Consider the following 20,081-nt stretch of genomic DNA (forward strand, 5'->3'; position numbering starts at 1 on the left):
ATAATATTATGTGGGGACTACGAAATAAACTTAGATACTATTATATTAACCAAGATCTATATGCAGTGCCGGATATATCTGTGAGAAAAATAATCAACAAAAGAATAAAGTTAAAGAGTTTACTATGATTCTAAAAATTATTATATAATATTTTTACATTTTCATACGTTGCGTATAATGTACATTTTTGTCGGAAACCGTACTCTCACAAATAGATTTAAAACAGTTATTTTTAGATATTACGAGACCATAGGATTTCGCGGAACAAAGTCCACGGTGAAGGGCTTGGCTGCAGCGATGAGGCCGACACTGGGCTCATCAGAAGGCAGCACGCCGTTGCTGCAGTCAATTCTATATTTCTGCAGGATCCCGACAAATGTGATGAAGATGAAGGACTTCGCCAAAGAGTCCCCAGGACAGCGTCTCCGACCTGGAACGATCAGAAATTATTTTAATAAATGGTGAAAAACCGCCTACACAGTCTATTGAAGCCTGCAACACCATGTCATGCGCATGTTGTCTATCCTCAAGAATGTAATTTTTGATGTACAGTATATAATTTGACTTATTGGCAACCCTATTCAAAAACTAATATCAAATATACAAACAAGTCACAGAGAGCTATCGATAAAATGGTATCGAATCCGAATACTTTAACTAGTCAATTGAATCAATCCATCGTCTGCAGTCTAAATGGTTTAACAAAAATAGAAAGTTGAAAAAGCTTTTGAAATCAAATCGGTTTCCATTTTTTACAATTTTGCATGTACTGAATGAAATAACAATTTTAAAGCCACAAAAGTACTCGGATACACCCGAGTGAACAAAATGAGGTGAAATATCGTACGACCTAAGACTGACCAAAACTAGTGTTAAGTACCTACTTTATTAGTTAGTACTAATAGTTATCACAAGATGAAGTACTGAATACAATCCAAAGAAACTTATTTATTTTATCGCATCAATTCCATAGTTTTTTGATAATTAGTACCTACCCTGATATAAGTCTGTGGCACTAATTCTATGTACATACGTAGCAGCGAGATAAAATATTTCACTGTTTGATATTTTCAATTCAATATGAAAGAAAGAAATGTCCGAGACCTTTAAAAATATGTTCTGCATTTATTTTAAAATTATAAAACTTTTATTTGCTTACAAGCTTTTGCGAACATAGCTTTTGCGGTAAAAACTTTGTTTAAAAAATCAAGTATTTTAATTCCTCTATAGTTTATTTTTCCGAACATTTATTACAATAATTTATTGATTTATACGATTTTTCTAATTGTACCTTTACGAAAACCTTTACTCTCATAGTCACCTTCAACTAAAATTATAATTATCTCCAATAATCAAAAAACGATTTCTGTGTCCATATATGAGCAGTATTGATCTGTATTTATAGCTGTTGCTGGGTGGCGGCTAGATTTCCCTCGTTAGTTCGTCGACTACCCGCAGGGGATTCGCTTGTTACCAATTTTGGAAATCAAACTCATAAATCAAGCAGGAACGAAGCAATCATAGTTGCTGTTTGTGTATCAAAGGATTTCCTTTACGGAATTGGCGGATGCCGACGACCGTGCGAAGTCGAGACGAAAAAGTAGGAAAACGGACCCTGAGCTGACCACAATGGCTGAGAAGGAACCAGGTAAACGCTCAGTTAAAATTAGAGAAAGATTTCCATCTGCAGAAAGCAGTAACGAAACTTTGGTTAAGAGACTATGGTTCAAAGTTCCCGGATTTGAATCGAATGCTTGATAGTTTCAATAGTACCTTTCTACTACTGGAGATTTTGTAAAAAAAAACAAAACCTAATGAACAGCTATTATCAATCTATAACACTGAAAATTGCGCAAGATCCATGTAATGACCACACATATCTAATGCTTCGTGAGGACGAAGCACTAACAGGCGCATAATTACTTCGCATAATGTATTAAACATGAATAGGACTCCTGAATACATATATTATTAATATTTCATTTTCTCGTATTGCTTTTCATTCCACCACATGAATGTTGCAGGCTGCAGCAAGTCAAAGCGTAGCTAATATACTGGGTGTGTTACCTGGAAATGCCACACGCGCATAAATTGTGTAGAAATGTTGTTCTAACAACGAACTGAAAGCGCACATGTTGAATATAATTTGCATGTTCCTTCGAGGCGTGTAGTGCCTAATTAGAATAGAATTAGTCCATATCCACCCGTGAAAGTGTGATGCGAGTAAAGGGACATTTTGCGGTCCTTAACAGCAGGTAGGCAACAATAACATTCCCAAGAAGGGTTGACCCCAGCTACATTTTTGTATCCAGCCAGCCGCCAGATGAAGTATGCGCATAATTCATCACTCTAGTTGACCAACAAAGCCTGACCTGCCTAGGCAGCAAGTATGGGAATAGATAAGCTCGTGTATAAGTGTACCAAATCTGGTGTGTATTGTCAAGTATTTAAGAAGTCACTTTATATAATCGCCTTAAACCGAATAAGTGTCAACCAAATTATACCCATCGAGACAATGTTATGTACTGTAATACAGTTCAATGAAAACCAATTTTTACTTTTTCAAGACATCTTCACAATATGGCGAGATCAATATCTAACTGCATCTTACCTGTATTATGTATATTAGATTTTTGTATCTACCCTGTGAATGTCCTACTATTGGGCAAAAATCTCCGTCTTTTTCTTCCATTCGTCTCTTTCTTAAGCAAATTCTGGCCATTTCTCTCAAACTTACTCTTCTCAATTTATGATGTACTTAGTTATTACAAAATCAGGACACGGAAAACATAAAATAAACCAGTTTCACTGAGCTATGACTAAAGCAAACACAACATAAACTCAGTCACTAACCTAAGCCGAAATGGTACATGTGCTCTGAATTTTTCAATACGCCCGTCTCGTCGATAAATCTTTCTGGGTTAAATTCATGTGGATTGTCCCATATTTCCGTATCAAAATGGAGATCGGCGACGGATATAAGAACGGTTGTATCCTTTGGTATTAAATAACCATCTATTTGGGTATCTTCGAGGACCCGTCGAGGACCGGCCAAAGGAACAATTGTGAAGTATCTCTGAACCTCCAATAAAAATGCTGAAGTATATGTGAGCCTGAAAATATAAAAAAAAAAATAAAGTTTACACATGAAACATGCATTAAATATTGACATATATACATAAATTCACGCGGACGAAGCTGCGGGCAAAAATTAATAGCGTACGAAACTACAGTAAGGAACGTAAACAGTTATAAAACGGTAGATCGACTTAAACGTAGCGATACGTCAAGTACATAGGTCGGTCGCCTGTGCACCGCATCAACTATATTAAATTTAAAATGTTCGTGCTACATAATCCCAGTATAATTTACGATTATATTTTTACATAAATCTCATAGCCTAGCCTAACCTGATTTCTTCATTATACACCTGGGTCACGAAGCAAAATGAAGAGGTATTATTATCATTTCTCTAACTAAAGTTGTGTGACGATACGCGGGGCTTTAACAGACGAGTGAAAATGCCATTTTGCCATGGCTCCGCCCCTTTGCCATTGGAGAACTGACTTCAATATTTATTAATATTATCAGCTCTTATATTTTCCCCACTTTTGTAGCTAGATATTATAAGATTCGGTTCCAATTTCGAATTTTCGCATTATTTTCTTTGTTGCCAGTGGTCCACTCGTCAAGTTCACTAAATTTTGGTATACATAGCACAGGAGTAATTTTCTATCTTGTCCAGTATATACATATATGTAAAACTGACCAAACCAATATAATTTATTTTATTTATTGCATACATAAACAGGAATGCAATAAATAAAATGAAATATAAATATTTGGATAAAAATATTCCTGTATATATTACAGTTGACCTGGCAGATGTAATGTGTACTAGAATGTATTTTTTTTGTTTAGATGTGTACCTACTACTATTATTTCCTACTAATTCCATGGTGTGAACATATATGATGATTTTCCCGGGAAATAGTTCAATAGTTGAATTGTTTTATTTTTTATCTGTACTGTAAAATTTTCCTCTCTTACTTTCATATTTTCAAAGTTACATTAAGAAGTGTGGGACCTTGATACCCTGGATAAGCTTAAAATATGCCTTAAAATTTAGAAGTTTCTACTGTTATTTTACCCGCACTCCTCGACAACCCTCTTTGGGAATGCTATTGTTTGCTTAAGTGTAATAAAAAGTATAAACAATGAAAATGTAAAAAAAAGGTATTGTAGCTGAAGCCTAATTTGCCTTACGATACTATTATTAGTATGAAAATGTTAACAATTCCACGTTTCGTGTGGTAATAGGGCTCCGCGGCTATACCACACGGTATGCAATGCGATGGAAGTCGCTAAGATAAAATTCAATGTTCAAAATGGATTTTCTGTACACTTTATACTTTGTTGTTTTCTGATAGGTAATAATTAATGCAAATTGGCGATGCATTTACTGCACATAATAGTTCCAAGCGCCGAACAAATAATTACTTATTCGCTCGTGCATACACTGCAAACATTAATATTAAAATGAATACTGTGTGTATTGCAGACATGGTTATGTTTATAAATAAAAATACTTGAGGCAACCGTTATACATACTTACTCATATTTTTTGATTTAGAAGATTTTACATTATAGTTTAGAATGAGTTTGAGCTGTTATTTTCCACGTTTATTTGTTTTTTATTTATTTATCGACCTCGGTGGCGCAGTGGTAAGATTCTTGCCACTGAACCGAGAGGTCCCGGGTTCGATCCCCGGTCGGGTCATGATGGAAAATGATCTTTTTCTGATTGGCCCGGGTCTTGGATGTTTATCTATATATGTATTTATTATAAAATATAGCATCGTTGAGTTAGTATCCCATAACACAAGTCTCGAACTTACTTTGGGGCTAGCTCAATTTGTGTGATTTGTCCTAATATATTTATTTATTTATATTTATCAATTTATGTACACAAAAAACTTTAAATATAAATTAAATTATAAAAATGAGTACAAAGGTGCTACATATTTCAAATGAAATCTCTTCCAGTAGACACGTGAGAGGAGATGTGGTACATAGAGGTAGACTGGCGTGTGCATAAAAGACAAAAAAAAGAAAAGAAACTTTACTTGTATATTAAATAATAATCGCTAGCCTACCTACATTATTTAATACCTAGTGGCTACTCAGGTAAGCCATAGTTACCTAACAATATTGATTTTATCCTAACTGCTCCTACCTAATGAGAAAGTTGAACGAGGTCTACAATTCGACTCGGGGCCAAATTATATTTGTATGTATGTTTGTAACGCGATTTGAACTTTCGAACCGTTTATCCGATTTTGAAGAAATTTAAAAGGTATGTAGGATCTGCCAATGGATTTTTTAAGTTCGTGGGGCAACAAAATCTCTTAAGCCGTTTTTGAAATATTCACCAATAAAAATAGTTACCTATCTCTAATATCGTAAAGAGATAAAGAGTTACCTACCAAGCTTCACCATCATCATTTATCCAAAGGTGGCAACAAAATTTACCTAAGTTCAATCGGTCGAATTATCAAAATTGAGTTTCAAGATTTCACCCGCACAAATATGCATACATAGGTCTTCTACTCGTATGAAATTCCGTTCTGCCTGAAACCGTGACACAGCGGGACGACATCATGGCCAAAGTAAATAAGCTACCTGGAGTGATCGCCGAGGAGAGTAAATTACGCAAACCTCTCATCATATTGAAGGGCATAAACACCCAATTGAGAAAGGAGGAGCTGGTAGAGGTGGTCAGCGGACAGAACTAGGTGAACGCTGCGGAAATTCGCTTCTGTTTCGCACTCAAGAACAGAAACGAGAAGCTATACAATGCTGTCCTACGAAGCTTTATCGCTAAACAGAAATTTTACGTCTATTTCCCAAATGAAAACTTCGACGTTGCACTCGTGTCGGAACCATACGTTGGCGCCAATCTAGAGGTACGGCCCCCACCGGCCGTCGTTAGAATCACAATTAAGGATAGAGACTTACCCTGTGCCCTGTGCGGGACTCCCTGCAAATTTTGTATCCATTAGCAAAAACAGCAGGGAGCCCAAACTTAGCCCAATATAAATGCTACCAATATTTGTTTATAATTTGCGCAATATTTTAGATACATAATTTTATTATGTTTATATATGTACCACATACCCTGTGCGGGACTCCCTGCAAATTTTGTATCCATTAGCAAAAAACAGCAAGAGTCCAAACTTAGCTCAGTATAAATGCTGCTACCAATATTTGTTTATAATTTGCGTAATATTTTTATATTATATATTTTTATTATGTTTATATATATAGCACATACCCTGTGGCGGGACTCCTTGCAAATTTTGTACACATTAGCAAAAAACTGCAAGGAGCCCAAACTTAGCCCAAATATAAATGCTACCAATATTTGTTTATACTTTGCCCAATATTTTAAATACTAGCTCTTCGAAAAAAAAAATTCCGTTCTGCCACGGGCAAGCTTGTAAGATAATAGTTATGGACATACATAAGAATAGGTATATCACTTTATGGAGTCTCACTAGGTAACCAAAAAGAACTAACGCCTATTATCCTATTTAGTAAGTGTTTAGTGTAAGTAATAAAAGAGACGGAAAGAGAGTATATTGAAGCTACACAAAGCCTATAAAAACATGTGTAAAATAATATATAAACCATAATCTAGTTTTGCTCGAAAACATCCCTAAAGCAAAAACAAAATAGCATGTTTATATTTTCATGTTTAGTTTCTACACTTAGACGTAACTAGAGGCGCTTCGCAAGCTGGCTGACAGTGACCTTGTACCTACCTCGCAATAAGCTGTCGCTTGCACAGCGCAGATTCCTGGAAGCACTACACACTCCTCGCCTCCCGCCACTGGGTTCAAGGTCGCGCGCCGAGGGCTGCGCGAGACGGGTTATTCACAACAAGACACGAACGCCCGGGGTGAAATGGTAAAAGGAAAACTAATTTTGCTTTAACAGCTTTGTACAGATAGAAAATGAATGTTTATTAATGAACAATTTTCATATTTAAATAAATCGTTCTTTTGGAAGATCTTCGATGTTTAAAGAATTCACGAAGATTGAAGAAAGATATTAAAAAATGATACTGACTTGGTTTCCATAAAAAATTGTGATAGTTATATAAAACGTCGAAATTTATGTTCTTCTTTCTTTATAAAATTTTAAACGTTGATGTCTGTAAATACGTACAGACAATGTACGATACATTGTTAAAAAATATCATTTAAGTCTCTACTAATAAATAATAGAGGGGTTGCATGGAGTATGATAAAAAAAATATAAAAAAATAACCACTCGGTAAACGCCTTTAGTGAATAACCCAAGCCAAATATGCTATTATCAGAGATTCCAACGTCCAGCCATCGGGATTCTCACCGACAATCTAATAGTAACCAAACCGCTCTATTTCTCTGTTGATGTTCGTTCAGTGGTTTTGAAATTGAGGAATTCTCAATTAGGGGTGGTTTACACCGACCTACTGCGTATTTTTTCATGAAAATGTGACTGCATACTTTACGAAGAAGCGCACGTGGGGCGCAGTTGTAACGCCTATGCGCCTATAAAGTGCATAAAGTCGTCGCATTATGTTCAGCACATTACAAACTTGTTTTTTACGTATGACAATAATCCTAATTGTTTATTTATTTATTTTTTATTTTAGCAAAATACTAAAACTATATTTAAAACTAAACTATTCAATGACCTTTCAAATGTTTTGATTACACGTATACGGAATTTCGCTTAAAAGGTTTTTAATTAAAACAGCAGATATTTCTGCTGTTTTAATTAAATACCGACGGTTCGAAAAATCAAATCTCTTTCATCTCTATTTCCACATGATAGAGATCCATAGCGGCTAATGTTAGCCGCTATGGATCTCTATCATGTGGATTTGATAAGGTATACCAGGATGCAGGGTTTAATCACCAAAATTGGAAAATTATATAAAAATAGTTACGTAATACTTGTGTAATAATAAAAAAGGACCGCTCCATATCCTCCATGAATGTCGTATGAGGCGACTAAAGGACAGCTGATGGTAAAAATAAGAAGAATAATTCTTAATGGTAAGAATAGCACTCCCAAAGAGGGTTGACTCAAGCAGGCGGCAGATTGTAAATCATAGCCAGATCATCAAATTTTAATAATATTTTTTTTACACGAACCCTAGGCCCAGGGTTCATTTTCGCGTCACAGCTCCGAATGTATACGGGAACACACTCGAAGATGAGATAAATTTATCTTCTCCTAAACCTAAATAACCATACATAACCTAAAATAACCTAAACCTAAATATTGTTCCTTACACTACGGGTACCTACCACCTAGTTCTATTTCGAAGTAGGTAGACAATTTATAAAATTAGGTAAATACCTAATTTGATAATTTCTCTGCTGCTAAAATTAGAATATTGGCGAAATCGCCAATATTCTAATTCCAGCAAATTGGCTATCAATAATTCTCAATTAGAAGCCACAGCGCCAGGGAGGTGCTCGGAGCCGATTGGCAGATCCGTTTAAATGTACAACCGACAGCACATTTAGCTTCCCAAACCCATTGGAAATTCGTGTCTATTACCGTAGCATAGAGATCCATGCGTACTCGCTTGAAATGCAGTTTATACTTAAAGGTACCGGCAAACATTATAAGCCAGCTTAGCAATATTATTCCAATATCCATCAATGATATTACATTTTCAAGTACAGCTGAGTGAGACCATAGTTTACATTTAAACAGTTCTGTTTACTTATTAGGAACATAATATGTTTATTTTCATTCCCGGTATATAAAAAGTGTCGAAGCTCAAAAAAGTTTCATAGATTGTTATTTGTAAATGTCACACGATTTTTGACATTTTTAATTATAATAGAACTTGTTTTTTTACCGTAACATTGCGCGAAAAAAATCAGCCGCCATATTTTTTGAAGATACTTAACAAGATTTTAGTTTTAAACGTGTGTACGATAGTTACTGTTATATATTAAGATTTAAGTCAATTCAATAGGTATTTATAAGTTTTCGTGCAATATAGTGTCGAGTAAAGTTTAGGATGAATCAAAAATTATTGTACGAGTTGCTTTCTGAAACACCGATCGAGCAAACAATAACTGCAATTTCGTGGGACAATGACACCGGGAAAGTTGCTCCGTCTGCAATGGAACACACCATTCAGTTTCGACAGTTCTGCAGTTATCAACAAAGCGCCGGTTGCTCTGTCGAAGATTTAATTTACGAGTAACGGCCACCTGTCGTTAGCACACGCGTACTTGATTCTATATGAGGCGGTTTGTTTGTAAACAAAGCATACAATTTCAGAATGTAGCTGTTTCTAAATCAACTCTCTCTTTCTCACCTAAACGGTTACCCGGTTCCTTCTTGAGCTGTTGAGCGTCGGAACCTAAGATACGCTTTTATAATTTTCGTCTCCGTTTTGAACGGTCTTCGGCATCCCTAGTTGTGAGACCATTTCTAACTTAAGCTATCTTATTATTATTTTAATCTATACTAATATTAAAAAAAGGAAATTATATGTAAGTTTTTATAGAGGCTATCATCAGCATTACTCAACCTATTTCCAAAATTATTTCACCAGTATGTAAATATAGTATAAATGTAGCTTACATTTATACTCCGGACTGACATCACTTTTTATTCCGATACTGCCGCATAAACGGAGCCCCGAGACACAGCTAGTTAATAATAAATAAATTGTAAAATGAGAGAAATTGTGCCCTAACCGACCACCCATCTGGTGAATTCGCTGGCGTCCGTAAATAATAAAATAATAATAAATAATTAGTTACCTGTAACTGTCGCTCCAGCACGGTATATCATCGCCTAAAGTATTAGTGATCTCTTCGTACACCTTCTGTTGCGCAGCCTGGTTCCTCAGGGCGGCGAGTATGGCGAATTCCACCACATTGCTTGTCGTCTGTGACCCAGCTATCAGCAGATCAAGGCAGATCGTTTTCAATTGCTCCTCTGTAAAATATTTTACTGTAGCATCGAGCGCGTCCCATGACCTAACGAGGCACTAACATAGTATTGGATGCGTCACGAGATAATAATATACGTATCCTGTATATATGTCCTGTATATATGTCCTGTATATATGTCCTGTATATATGTCCTGTTATGTGTATATATATCCTGGAGTATTTTTTTTTCAAATGTACATAACAATAGAAGAGGGCCAGAATATTTGGCACTATTTTCGACTTTCACGTCGTCAGTCTCGCATGGCCTCGAATAGGTTCCTTCTAGCGGCACCTCTCAGACTATGGCACAATGTAGATTCAAGAATTTTCGCTACACCGGTAGCAAACAAAAAATATCAAACTTCGTCAACTCAATCAAAAGATATAAAATGTCGCTGTTAATCAAAAAATCAACGAATGTAACTTCAATAACATAGTAAACAAACTTGAAGTTATTTCACCTTCACCTTCACCTTTACAAATTCTAAACATTTTCACCACAACATTATAAAATACAAACTTTCATTTCAGTGAAGCACGACTTCCGAGTTTCGAGCTCCTAGCTCCGAGCCTCAAACTAATTCGAATATACCTTGAAAGTACTTACAAAACCTCAGTTGCAGTTGCAATTCGCTGACTTTGAACCTGTTAATTAAGGCAGCGAGACTGCGTAGTTTGCAGTTTGTAATTATTTTTCGAGAACATTTCACATTCGACTACGGCACTTCAGTTGAAAACAAGTCTGGTATTAAAATCATTTTTTATTTTATTTATTTTTAATTCTGGCAACAAACAGTTGTGTTTATACATAATTCAATAAATAACCAGGTACATCATTATATTGTATAAAACAATGACTGTTCCTTAGATTTTTCAAACTACGCAACGGATTTTGATGCGGATTTTTAATGGATAGAGTAATTCAAAAGGAAGGCTTGGAATGCTAAAAATAAGTTTGCCAAGAAGGGAACAGGAGCAAATTACAGCGGTAATCAAGAAACTGAAACTGAATGTAAAACTGTAAAAGAATACAATTTTCTATCCTATAATAGATTGACTAATAGATGACAAGCATAATAATAATGCCAGTTAATTTGATTATATTAGCTAATTGTCCTCTCATTTTAGGCATTAAATTGCGCGGTGATTTTTGATAACGTCCAATTAATCACTTGGTTCATAGCATATACCACGACCAGCAGTTAAATAAAATTAAATAAATCAGTGAGAGAATTCATAATATATACAGACCAGTGTAAGTTTCCTTATTTTCATCGATCTCCGTCAAGAATGAGTAAATGAAGTCGGTTCCTTCCACGGCATTAGACTTGTGTTTCTTTATAGCTTCCTGGACATAAAAAGGGGCAATATTAGATTGAACGAAGTAAATAATATCAGGCTTACTGAATAAGATTAAACCATAAAAATACTAGACTTTGGCTGATAGTAATTTTTCTTAAGAGATATATGTAACTCGTTTTTAGGATAAAAATATGCCCTGCTTTGCTTCTCTAAATGCGGTGTACAATTTGATTTCATTATGTATAGAAATTGTTTCTTTTTCATCGCACTTTTTAGCTAACACAGTCAGCTAACAAGGTGTATGATACGACTTAAACTCGTAATATAATACGATGCAGATAAATAATAACAAACAAACCTACCTCGATTATATCCGAGATCTGTTGATTCATCTTCGCTATCAACGCATATCCACTTAATTGGGGGATCACAAATCTACTCCAAGGCATTTGGTTCAACCATCCTCCAGCCATTGAAAAAGCCCTAGACCTCAAATTCAGAATTTCTAATAGACTTCTCAAACGGTCTTCTTTTATTTTTTCACCTGTAATTTTAATTATTTATCTGATTCATATATCATTAAGTCCACCCACAGAACATTTATACTTTGTATTATGTACAATAAATAAAAAATAAATTATTACAAGTCTAAAAAAAATAACTTTGCATCTTTTTTCTGACAAAAAACCGTTTGTAAATTTTTTGCTGTTTTATCGGAAAATAGTAAAATAAATTGACAAACATTCTTTTGGTACTAAAGATAAAATGTATGTTCTTTTTTCACAATTTATTTTTTAGCTTTTATACGAATTGAAAAGCTAAAAATAGCTTTTGTTTATAGATCTGCACCATACAATATATTGATTGTGCATTTTTTTACATAGTGAGACTGGTGTTGAAAAAAGCCAGCCTTATTAATATTTATTAAAAATAGGCTCTATTTGGTGCTAAACCTAGTACAGTATTTCACTATACTGGGTGTATCCAGGTGCACAAAATGGAATATACACATTGGAATATAAGTCTGAAGGCTTGTGGATTCTGGCCCAGGCCAACCTTGCCTAGGGGGCCGTGTCTACATATTTTAAAAGTATAAGGTAGTTTAATTTAATATAATTTGTTTTATATAATAGTTTAATTAGTTAATTTTCTCGTTGTTCTTGTAGGTGTTAAACCTAAATAGATGTCTCTTTGTATATACATATGTATATCATATACAATACTAATGTTTTGTCTCAAGATAAGAAAAGTCGAAAAACTGAAAAAAGGAATGATCTCGACGATACATATTTCATCAAGTTATTATTTATTCAAAAATGACTAATGAGCTCTACACCATTAGAACATTCACGATTAAACAGACTTTTTTCCTTAAACAATATATTGATGTCTAAGCCTATTTCTCCCTCTCAGCGGAGGGATTTTCAGCAGACAATTTTCCAACTCCGTGCATACCAGAAATTCAAGTGAATAAAATTGTGTAATAAAAGTCACGGGGATTCATAAAAAGTAACTGACAGCGGAAAAGCGGTATTCCTTTTCAATTGCGGTTCTAGATGTCTTCGGTCTTGGAAAATCAAGTGAGCGAATATTGAATAAAAATCTTGAGCTCGCAAAGTAACTTGACAACTTCAGAGCCCTATTGCTATATCTAGGGTTGCCATGTATTCCGTTTATGTTTATATGGGACTGGCACCATATTTATTCAAATACAATAATGGTACATGTCATAACACGCGACGTACTATACGTATATATATATATATATATATATATATTACATAAACCGGCCTATATCAATCCGATTCTGTTCGTTACTGCGATCTTTTGATTTGAAAATACTCAAATAGTTTACTCAAATTTCCAGTAGGCATAGTAGAGACTACATTTTCTAAAATTACATTTCCTGAATCCTTTGAGCAACCCTTGATTGGGCTACCACTGCTAGTACTTAACTGACTGAAACGTTGATACTTTTATATTCGTTTAGTGATTTTATTCGGGGTTAGTTTCGTTATTTGTGTTATATGACGCCGATGACATCTCATGTAAACATGTAATGGGAAACTTACACTCAGCAGTGGGAAGACAATGGTTAATTTTTATTCAAGTTGACTAAAGGCATCTGACGTGACTTTTACGAATACCTAGCCGCGTCTAGGCGCAAGTAGTCGCGTACAAACTAGAGAACTTAAACTGTCATTCAATGTTTCAGGTTTCCTCACGATGTTTTCCTTCATCCGAAGCAAGTAGAAGTTTATGAAATCTACTATACATAAGTCAGATTGCTATACAAAGTCATAAGGCACGAGTAGAATTACAACATTTCGATCACAGGCGGACGGTATTAACAACTTGACCACTACCGTTTCAAATTTACGTTACATTCGTATAATGAAAGTGCAGTCTCACGTCAAGTTATCCTGCATAAACCTCTATAGCATGGCGCGGTAATAGCAGCGAGTTTGCAATGATTTTGGGTAGGTTGATGTGCCGTACTGTACTGTACACTGTACAAAAAGCAAGGCACGTGTTAGCGAGTCAACCTTCAAACACTTAAAAACGATAAACATGACATTTAAGGAACAAATAAATATGTCAATAATATTCTGTTATTACGAGCTTCCTTTATTTAGTATTCCATTTCAAAAGAGAATTTCGTTTTTTTTTTTCATAAAATAGAACTTAATTGCTTCATAAATGTATTTAAATAAAGTCAAAGAGCAGAATATTAAAAGATACTTTCTGTTTAATTTTCTGTTTAATGCGTATGAAAAAGTAGTAAACAATGAGACAAAGGAAAAATTTCCTCTACATTTTAATTATGTTCGTAATAAATAATTATTTTCAGTACACATTTTAATTACCATTTGCGTAAAACAATTGTATTTGACGTGGAACTGACAAAGGGAGTCAAGATTTAATAAGTACTTTACGGAGTACCTATTAATTCCATGGTCAAGACACGACACGCGATGCGCGCGTTCGCAGTACATAGATTTTTTTAGCGATTTTTAAAATGACATTGATCATTCCTTATTACAACCTTCGACTACTGTAATCCTAACTAAATTATACTTATCCTTACATAATTATTATTAACATAATTATAAAAAACTATACACGAATTTTCATACGATTTTCATCAAGTGCGATTCCTGAGGAAGGTTTGGTGTATAATTTGTTATGTTTTTATTTGAGCGAAACAATACACGGACGTAAATCGATGTGTGTTTGTTTATTACGTCTTCACACATATTATATAGTTATGAACCCGGAGAGGGTTCCGTACCTTCATACAAATCCACGTCACTAAGCCGCGGGAAAAGCTATTAAGGTAATAAATATTTACCAGCGACAAATCTCCATAAAACGTTCATAACTGCCAGTGGTAAAACTTCTTTGACATTTATGGACTTGCGTTTCTTTCTGTCTATGTACTCCAGTATTGTGAACATTTCACTTTGAATCTCCTTCTCCATCAAAGTTTTTCCGAAGCCAACATTCTTTAAATGTTTCAGTGTAAATTGTCTATGCTCTTTCCACAAAGGGCCGTCTGTGAATGTAATACCTGGAAGCGAAACAATGGCCATTCATTACTAATGAATATACTATCCGTTCTCGGAAACCTACAAAGCATATTTTACGTAATAAATAATAGACAAAATTTATTGTATATTATCTGTCTCATCTGAACATTTACTCGATTCCGTCCGCAGCCATAGAGACCAGGGTTCTGTTTTTTCTCCTCCACTTTTCACGGCTTTTGTCCTTAGCTGTCAGGTTATTATTGGAACGCAATCATCTTTGACGATGTAAGGCACATCTTTCATCTTTTGGAATTCAACGAAATAAAGACCTACTTGACTTCAAAACTATGTAAGCAAATGTACTCACCTAACCTTTTTCCTAGACATCGTAATCTCAGGAAGAAGCTGTCCGGTCTCCCTTCAAACTCCTTCTGCGTGAAGACTTGATGTACATTCTTTTCGCCAAAAACTACAACTAGTAATTCTCTCCCTAATTTTAGGCCCAAAACTTTAGTCGAGTATTGTTTGGCCAGCTTCGACAGTCCTTTCCACTGAGCGCCATATTTCTTGGACATGTTTTCCACGACATAGCTGCTTCCAAATAATGGATACCAACTCGGACCTGTAACAGGAATCGGTCATTGTGTTAACAATAATTGTGACTCCTATGCTACATTCATAACAACAGTGGGTACAGTCGACAGCAAGTTTACCTACCCAAGTCCGATATTACTGGATCACAGAGCCCAATGGAGTTGTTATGACATAATAAAATTATATTAGGTACACGCTCGCCTAAAAGCCAATAGGAATATTTCCAAATTGAGGAAAATTTCTAATCGAGTAAACGTGATAACGAGTTTGCTCATTTATTTTTATTATTTCATAGAAAAAAAAACATTTGTTATTTTAATCACAGATAAACAATATCAAATATTACAAACGTGGTAGAATTTTAATATTTGTAATAGGTAATTTTTTTTAGAATAATATTCGCTGTTTTAATATTTCGCATTTTGCCCCTGAATATCGTATAAAAGTTACTAAATGTAACTTTATGTGTTATTATGTACTAATTGTAATATAATATAGGTACACAATTACCATCGTATTCAATAAAATTAAATAGTTGAAGCTAAGTAATATGTTTTGTCTCGTTCTGTCAATGTCATGGTATGAAATACGATAGTGATAAAACATATTTAGCTTAAAGTATACAATTTTTTTAAAGAATAAGAGAGTTAATAGGTATGTACGCAGGCAGACGCAGCCAGAAGTACATAAACACATTTTAGATATAAAATCTTTAAAAATTCGCCTCTATTACCATCGCATACGGGTCTATGCCGGTACTGTAAACCAAAATTCTTGGAAAACCAGACAAAATTCAAGAAATCTCCTATAATTATATCTCACTTCAATTTCCACACTTCATTTGGTTTTAACAAGATATTAGATAGGTACCTTTTAGGGATGGTATTAACTCCTACTTAACTCTACCTTTTCGATACGTTTTAATTTGCGACAAGTGTAATAATTTAAAGCGCCAGATAGAAATAGCATTTCTACTCCTTGTCTCAAAGATATTACAGCCGTGAACGAAAACTAGAAAATACAAGGGTGAAAGGCACGCGCGCTATGATCCGCGACGTGATCAATCAAAAGAACAGCGAGAATCTATCTTGCACCTAATACAGTCACTACATGATGCAAAATTTATAAAATTAATTAACCACATTAGAGTTCGCGGTAGATTGCATAAGCCAATTGGCGCGTACACGATAATTTATACTAAAATATTAAGTCTGAGTAACAACCTGTAGCGTATAGCCCCGCTCTAAGAAGACGATACGATCACTCCATATCCTTCCGTGGATAATTAATAAAAAGAAATGGAGTCAACGACCTTCACTTATGAAAGTAAGAACTTAAAAAAAAATTAAGTAAGTACAAACTTATTAATTAATTTGTGACTAATAGATAAAACGTTTTAAATGCTGAAAATCAACAAGTGCATGCATACACAAACACAACCGAATATAAAAAGTTCATTTTTCAAGCGGACTCTGGGGTTCTGAGACATCACAACCGGGAATGTAAATAGTAACACACTTCAATCACTAAAACTTAATTGTGTGAGCGTGTTAATTTCTAACATTAGCATCCCGAAAATTCCACGTCAGCGAAATCGCAGGGAGTGATACCTTGAATAATCCTAACTAATACTACAAATGCTAAAGTGAGTTTGCTTGTTACCTGCTTTATCTATTCAACCAATCTTCTTGAAATTTCGCATACATGTAAGTAGTTTGAATTATGGAAAAGGACATAACCTTATGCTCATTGGAAATACCACTTTGGTAAAAAAGAAGAAATTCATTACTTACCAATTATTAAATGTAAAACAAAAAAAACGAGTGTTACTCGTATCAATTAATCAAGGAAGTAATGTAATATGAGACAATGAAACAATAATCAATGATTCTATTCATAAAATACCAATATTAAAGAAACAAATATTAAAATAAATAAACAATATTCAAAGCTTACCTAAAATATAGATAAAATACGTTTAGCGTCCCTGGGCTCTAACGCCCAATGGCTAAGGAAGAAATTAGGAAAACGCTCGGATGAGAGATAGAATATAAATAAAATAGCTACTTATAACTTTGCGATTTGTAGGCAATACATCATTTCCATTCGTTGATTGAATATAATTAGAACTTGTTAGCGCCTATTGAATCTGGCCGGCACATGGCAACCAATGTTAACTTTGATACCATTTTAGAGTTCCACAAAATAAAAAGTAATCATATTACATATAGGATTCTATACTTGGGAACAAACACAGCAGCAGTGTCACAGGACTCGCTCCCGTGGGAATTTTTGGGTAAAAAAATATATTAAGTGTAATTAGGTACCATTATTTTTCTTTTTGCTGATGGTTATTACTAAGGTTATTACTGCGGTTATATTTTAGGCGTGTTCCGAATTTCATGGAAGTACACCAAAATTGTGTTAAACAATCACAAATATTACATACCTACTAGCTGCGCTCCGGGGCTTCGCTCCCGTGGGAATTTCCGGATAAAATTTATCCTATGTGTTATTCCAGGTTTCTACCCGTGTACTAAATTTCACAACAAACCTTCCAGTAGATTTTGCATGAAACAGTAACAAATATACACACACACACATGCATCCTCAAAAACTTTTGCGTTTATTACATTGGATATGGATGGTCCATACATGTAGAGAAATTATCTTTCATTGCATCACAATTTCCGAAATGGCGTTTCTCTCATAACTTCCTCGTGATAAGATTAACCGCTTTGTTTCCGATATCTAATCTATAATGTAATGTGCTATAAAAATAGTTTAATGACTCAGTAACAAGACATGTAGGTAAGTATATGAAGCAAGATATTTTTACTTTGCTCATTAATTTTCATAAACTCATTCAAGTACCCATATTATTATCAAGGAACAGTTAATATGAAAAAATATCTGCTTGTGGGCGAATTTTGAGTGTTTTGACGTCCTTCGTGAATGAACACTCGTTTGGCCCACGCAACCCTAGCCAATTAGTCCTATTGCTCCATAGACGCAACGGAGCAATGTGGCCAGGACCTACTGGGACAACCTAGTGTCCATCATTCAGTCAAGCGTCCTAAGTACCGCTGGAAAGATGAGGTTGTGTAGATTTTACAGAGGTGAGAGCTGGTACAAAACCGCAAGAAATGAAGTCAGTAAATTTTCAGAATAATCAGTTTTGTTGACAAGTTGTTTAATATTAAATCGATGTCATTGTATCGGAAACTGCATTTTTAAAATATATTAAATCCTTGCTCTTACGAACCGATTATTCCCCATTAAAAACATCATGGCTAATACATTCGCAAGAAATTTAATAGGAAAAGGACGGTTTAAAATATAAGATGAAACGATCGGATGAATACGACACAACCCTTTGACAATTTATTAAAATAGAAAAAATAAAGACGTACCCAAACTCAACTGTGTTATAATATTATGAAATTACCTATTCATGATTTATCTATTCACTCAACCCAACCTTTTGAAATTTGCAAGCATAAAGTAGAAAAGGACATAAGGTACCTTTCATCCCGAAAAAAAAGACATTGCGCTCATGAATCGTAAAGGATTTAGCATGCAACGCGAGCGAAGACGCGGGCAAAAGCTAGTTCAAAATAATAAAAAAATACGCAATGAAATCAATAGCAAATAATTCAAATTGCGTGTACTCTGCGCTGGTACGCCATTAAAGGCTCATTGTCTTGTACTATTATTGATACCAATTAAAAAGTGTATTTTCCTCAAATTTTATTTCAATCCTTACCTATCAAATGCACTGCGGAAAGTTTTCTGTTGTCGTAATATTTTTTAATGTTGTTGAATATTGGAAAACGTACTTAACTAAATTACATAAAATGATACTAATGTATAAATTCAATACGCACCTTAGTGTAAACTAAACATCATACAGTTATTGTAAAAATAAGTAAGTATATTATTACCGCTGAGACTATGATAGAAGTATAGAACTAAGTATTACATAAACTTACATTTTCCTCATCGCACGTGTGCTGTTGCTGTCTAACTCAAGCCAAAACACTTAACTACGATACGAATTGATCTACGACATGAAATGAACTGAAATATTATAATTTATTTTGAGGTAAGCACTATTCTAACAGATCTCACTACTCCAGAAGCAACAGCATGACACAATCTATCTTTAGATAACAATACTCTTTTACGCTCGTGTCAAATCAAGTTAAAATAGATACAATAGTTCTTGTGACTCTTTTTTTCTAACTAATTCATCCTAACCAATGAAATCACATGAACTTTGAACGGGCTATTTAACCAAATCTAAAATATCAATGAAATTCGCACAAAGCGAGGACGTACCTGGAGGGTAATTCTTCGGTTTGATAATACTTTTTAATACATAACCTGTTACTAATATGATTAGAACGACGGTGACTGATGTGAACATTTTTCGCCGTATACGCAGCTCGAGTTGCGTTTGCGCGCCAGCGCTGCCGGCCACTGAATCGAGACTGAGTGGTTCGAAACGGAATCCCTATTGTCGATCCTTTAACCGCGGCTCATCATTCATATTCATTAGTTCTTAAAACATAACCCTAAAATATTTTAACAGCTCAACAAAATAAAATGAATCCTGCTTGTTCGTTCGCATTCC

The 20,081-nt window shown here is 34.6% G+C and overlaps 1 protein-coding gene across 3 annotated transcripts; it reads right to left on the minus strand.

Annotated features, from left to right (window-relative positions):
- Positions 1–105: 105 nt before the first annotated feature.
- Positions 106–19,947, minus strand: LOC128682954 (probable cytochrome P450 305a1). 3 transcript variants are annotated; one of them, XM_053768036.2, is made up of 8 exons: positions 19,787–19,947; positions 15,219–15,473; positions 14,674–14,892; positions 11,684–11,865; positions 11,271–11,367; positions 9,846–10,023; positions 2,854–3,113; positions 106–430 (listed from the first exon to the last, which is right to left on the minus strand). In XM_053768036.2, exons 1-8 carry the CDS (start codon positions 19,872–19,874, stop codon positions 240–242), a joined length of 1,470 nt encoding a protein of 489 aa, XP_053624011.1. In that variant the 5' UTR covers positions 19,875–19,947; the 3' UTR covers positions 106–239. The 3 variants fall into 3 exon arrangements, with proteins under 3 accessions (XP_053624011.1, XP_053624012.1, XP_053624013.1); XM_053768037.1 differs by lacking the exon at positions 19,787–19,947 and adding an exon at positions 19,438–19,625; XM_053768038.2 differs by lacking the exon at positions 19,787–19,947 and adding an exon at positions 15,569–18,303.
- Positions 19,948–20,081: the final 134 nt, after the last annotated feature.

This window comes from Plodia interpunctella, chromosome Z (assembly GCF_027563975.2).
Source record: "Plodia interpunctella isolate USDA-ARS_2022_Savannah chromosome Z, ilPloInte3.2, whole genome shotgun sequence".
Lineage (NCBI taxonomy): Eukaryota > Metazoa > Arthropoda > Insecta > Lepidoptera > Pyralidae > Plodia > Plodia interpunctella.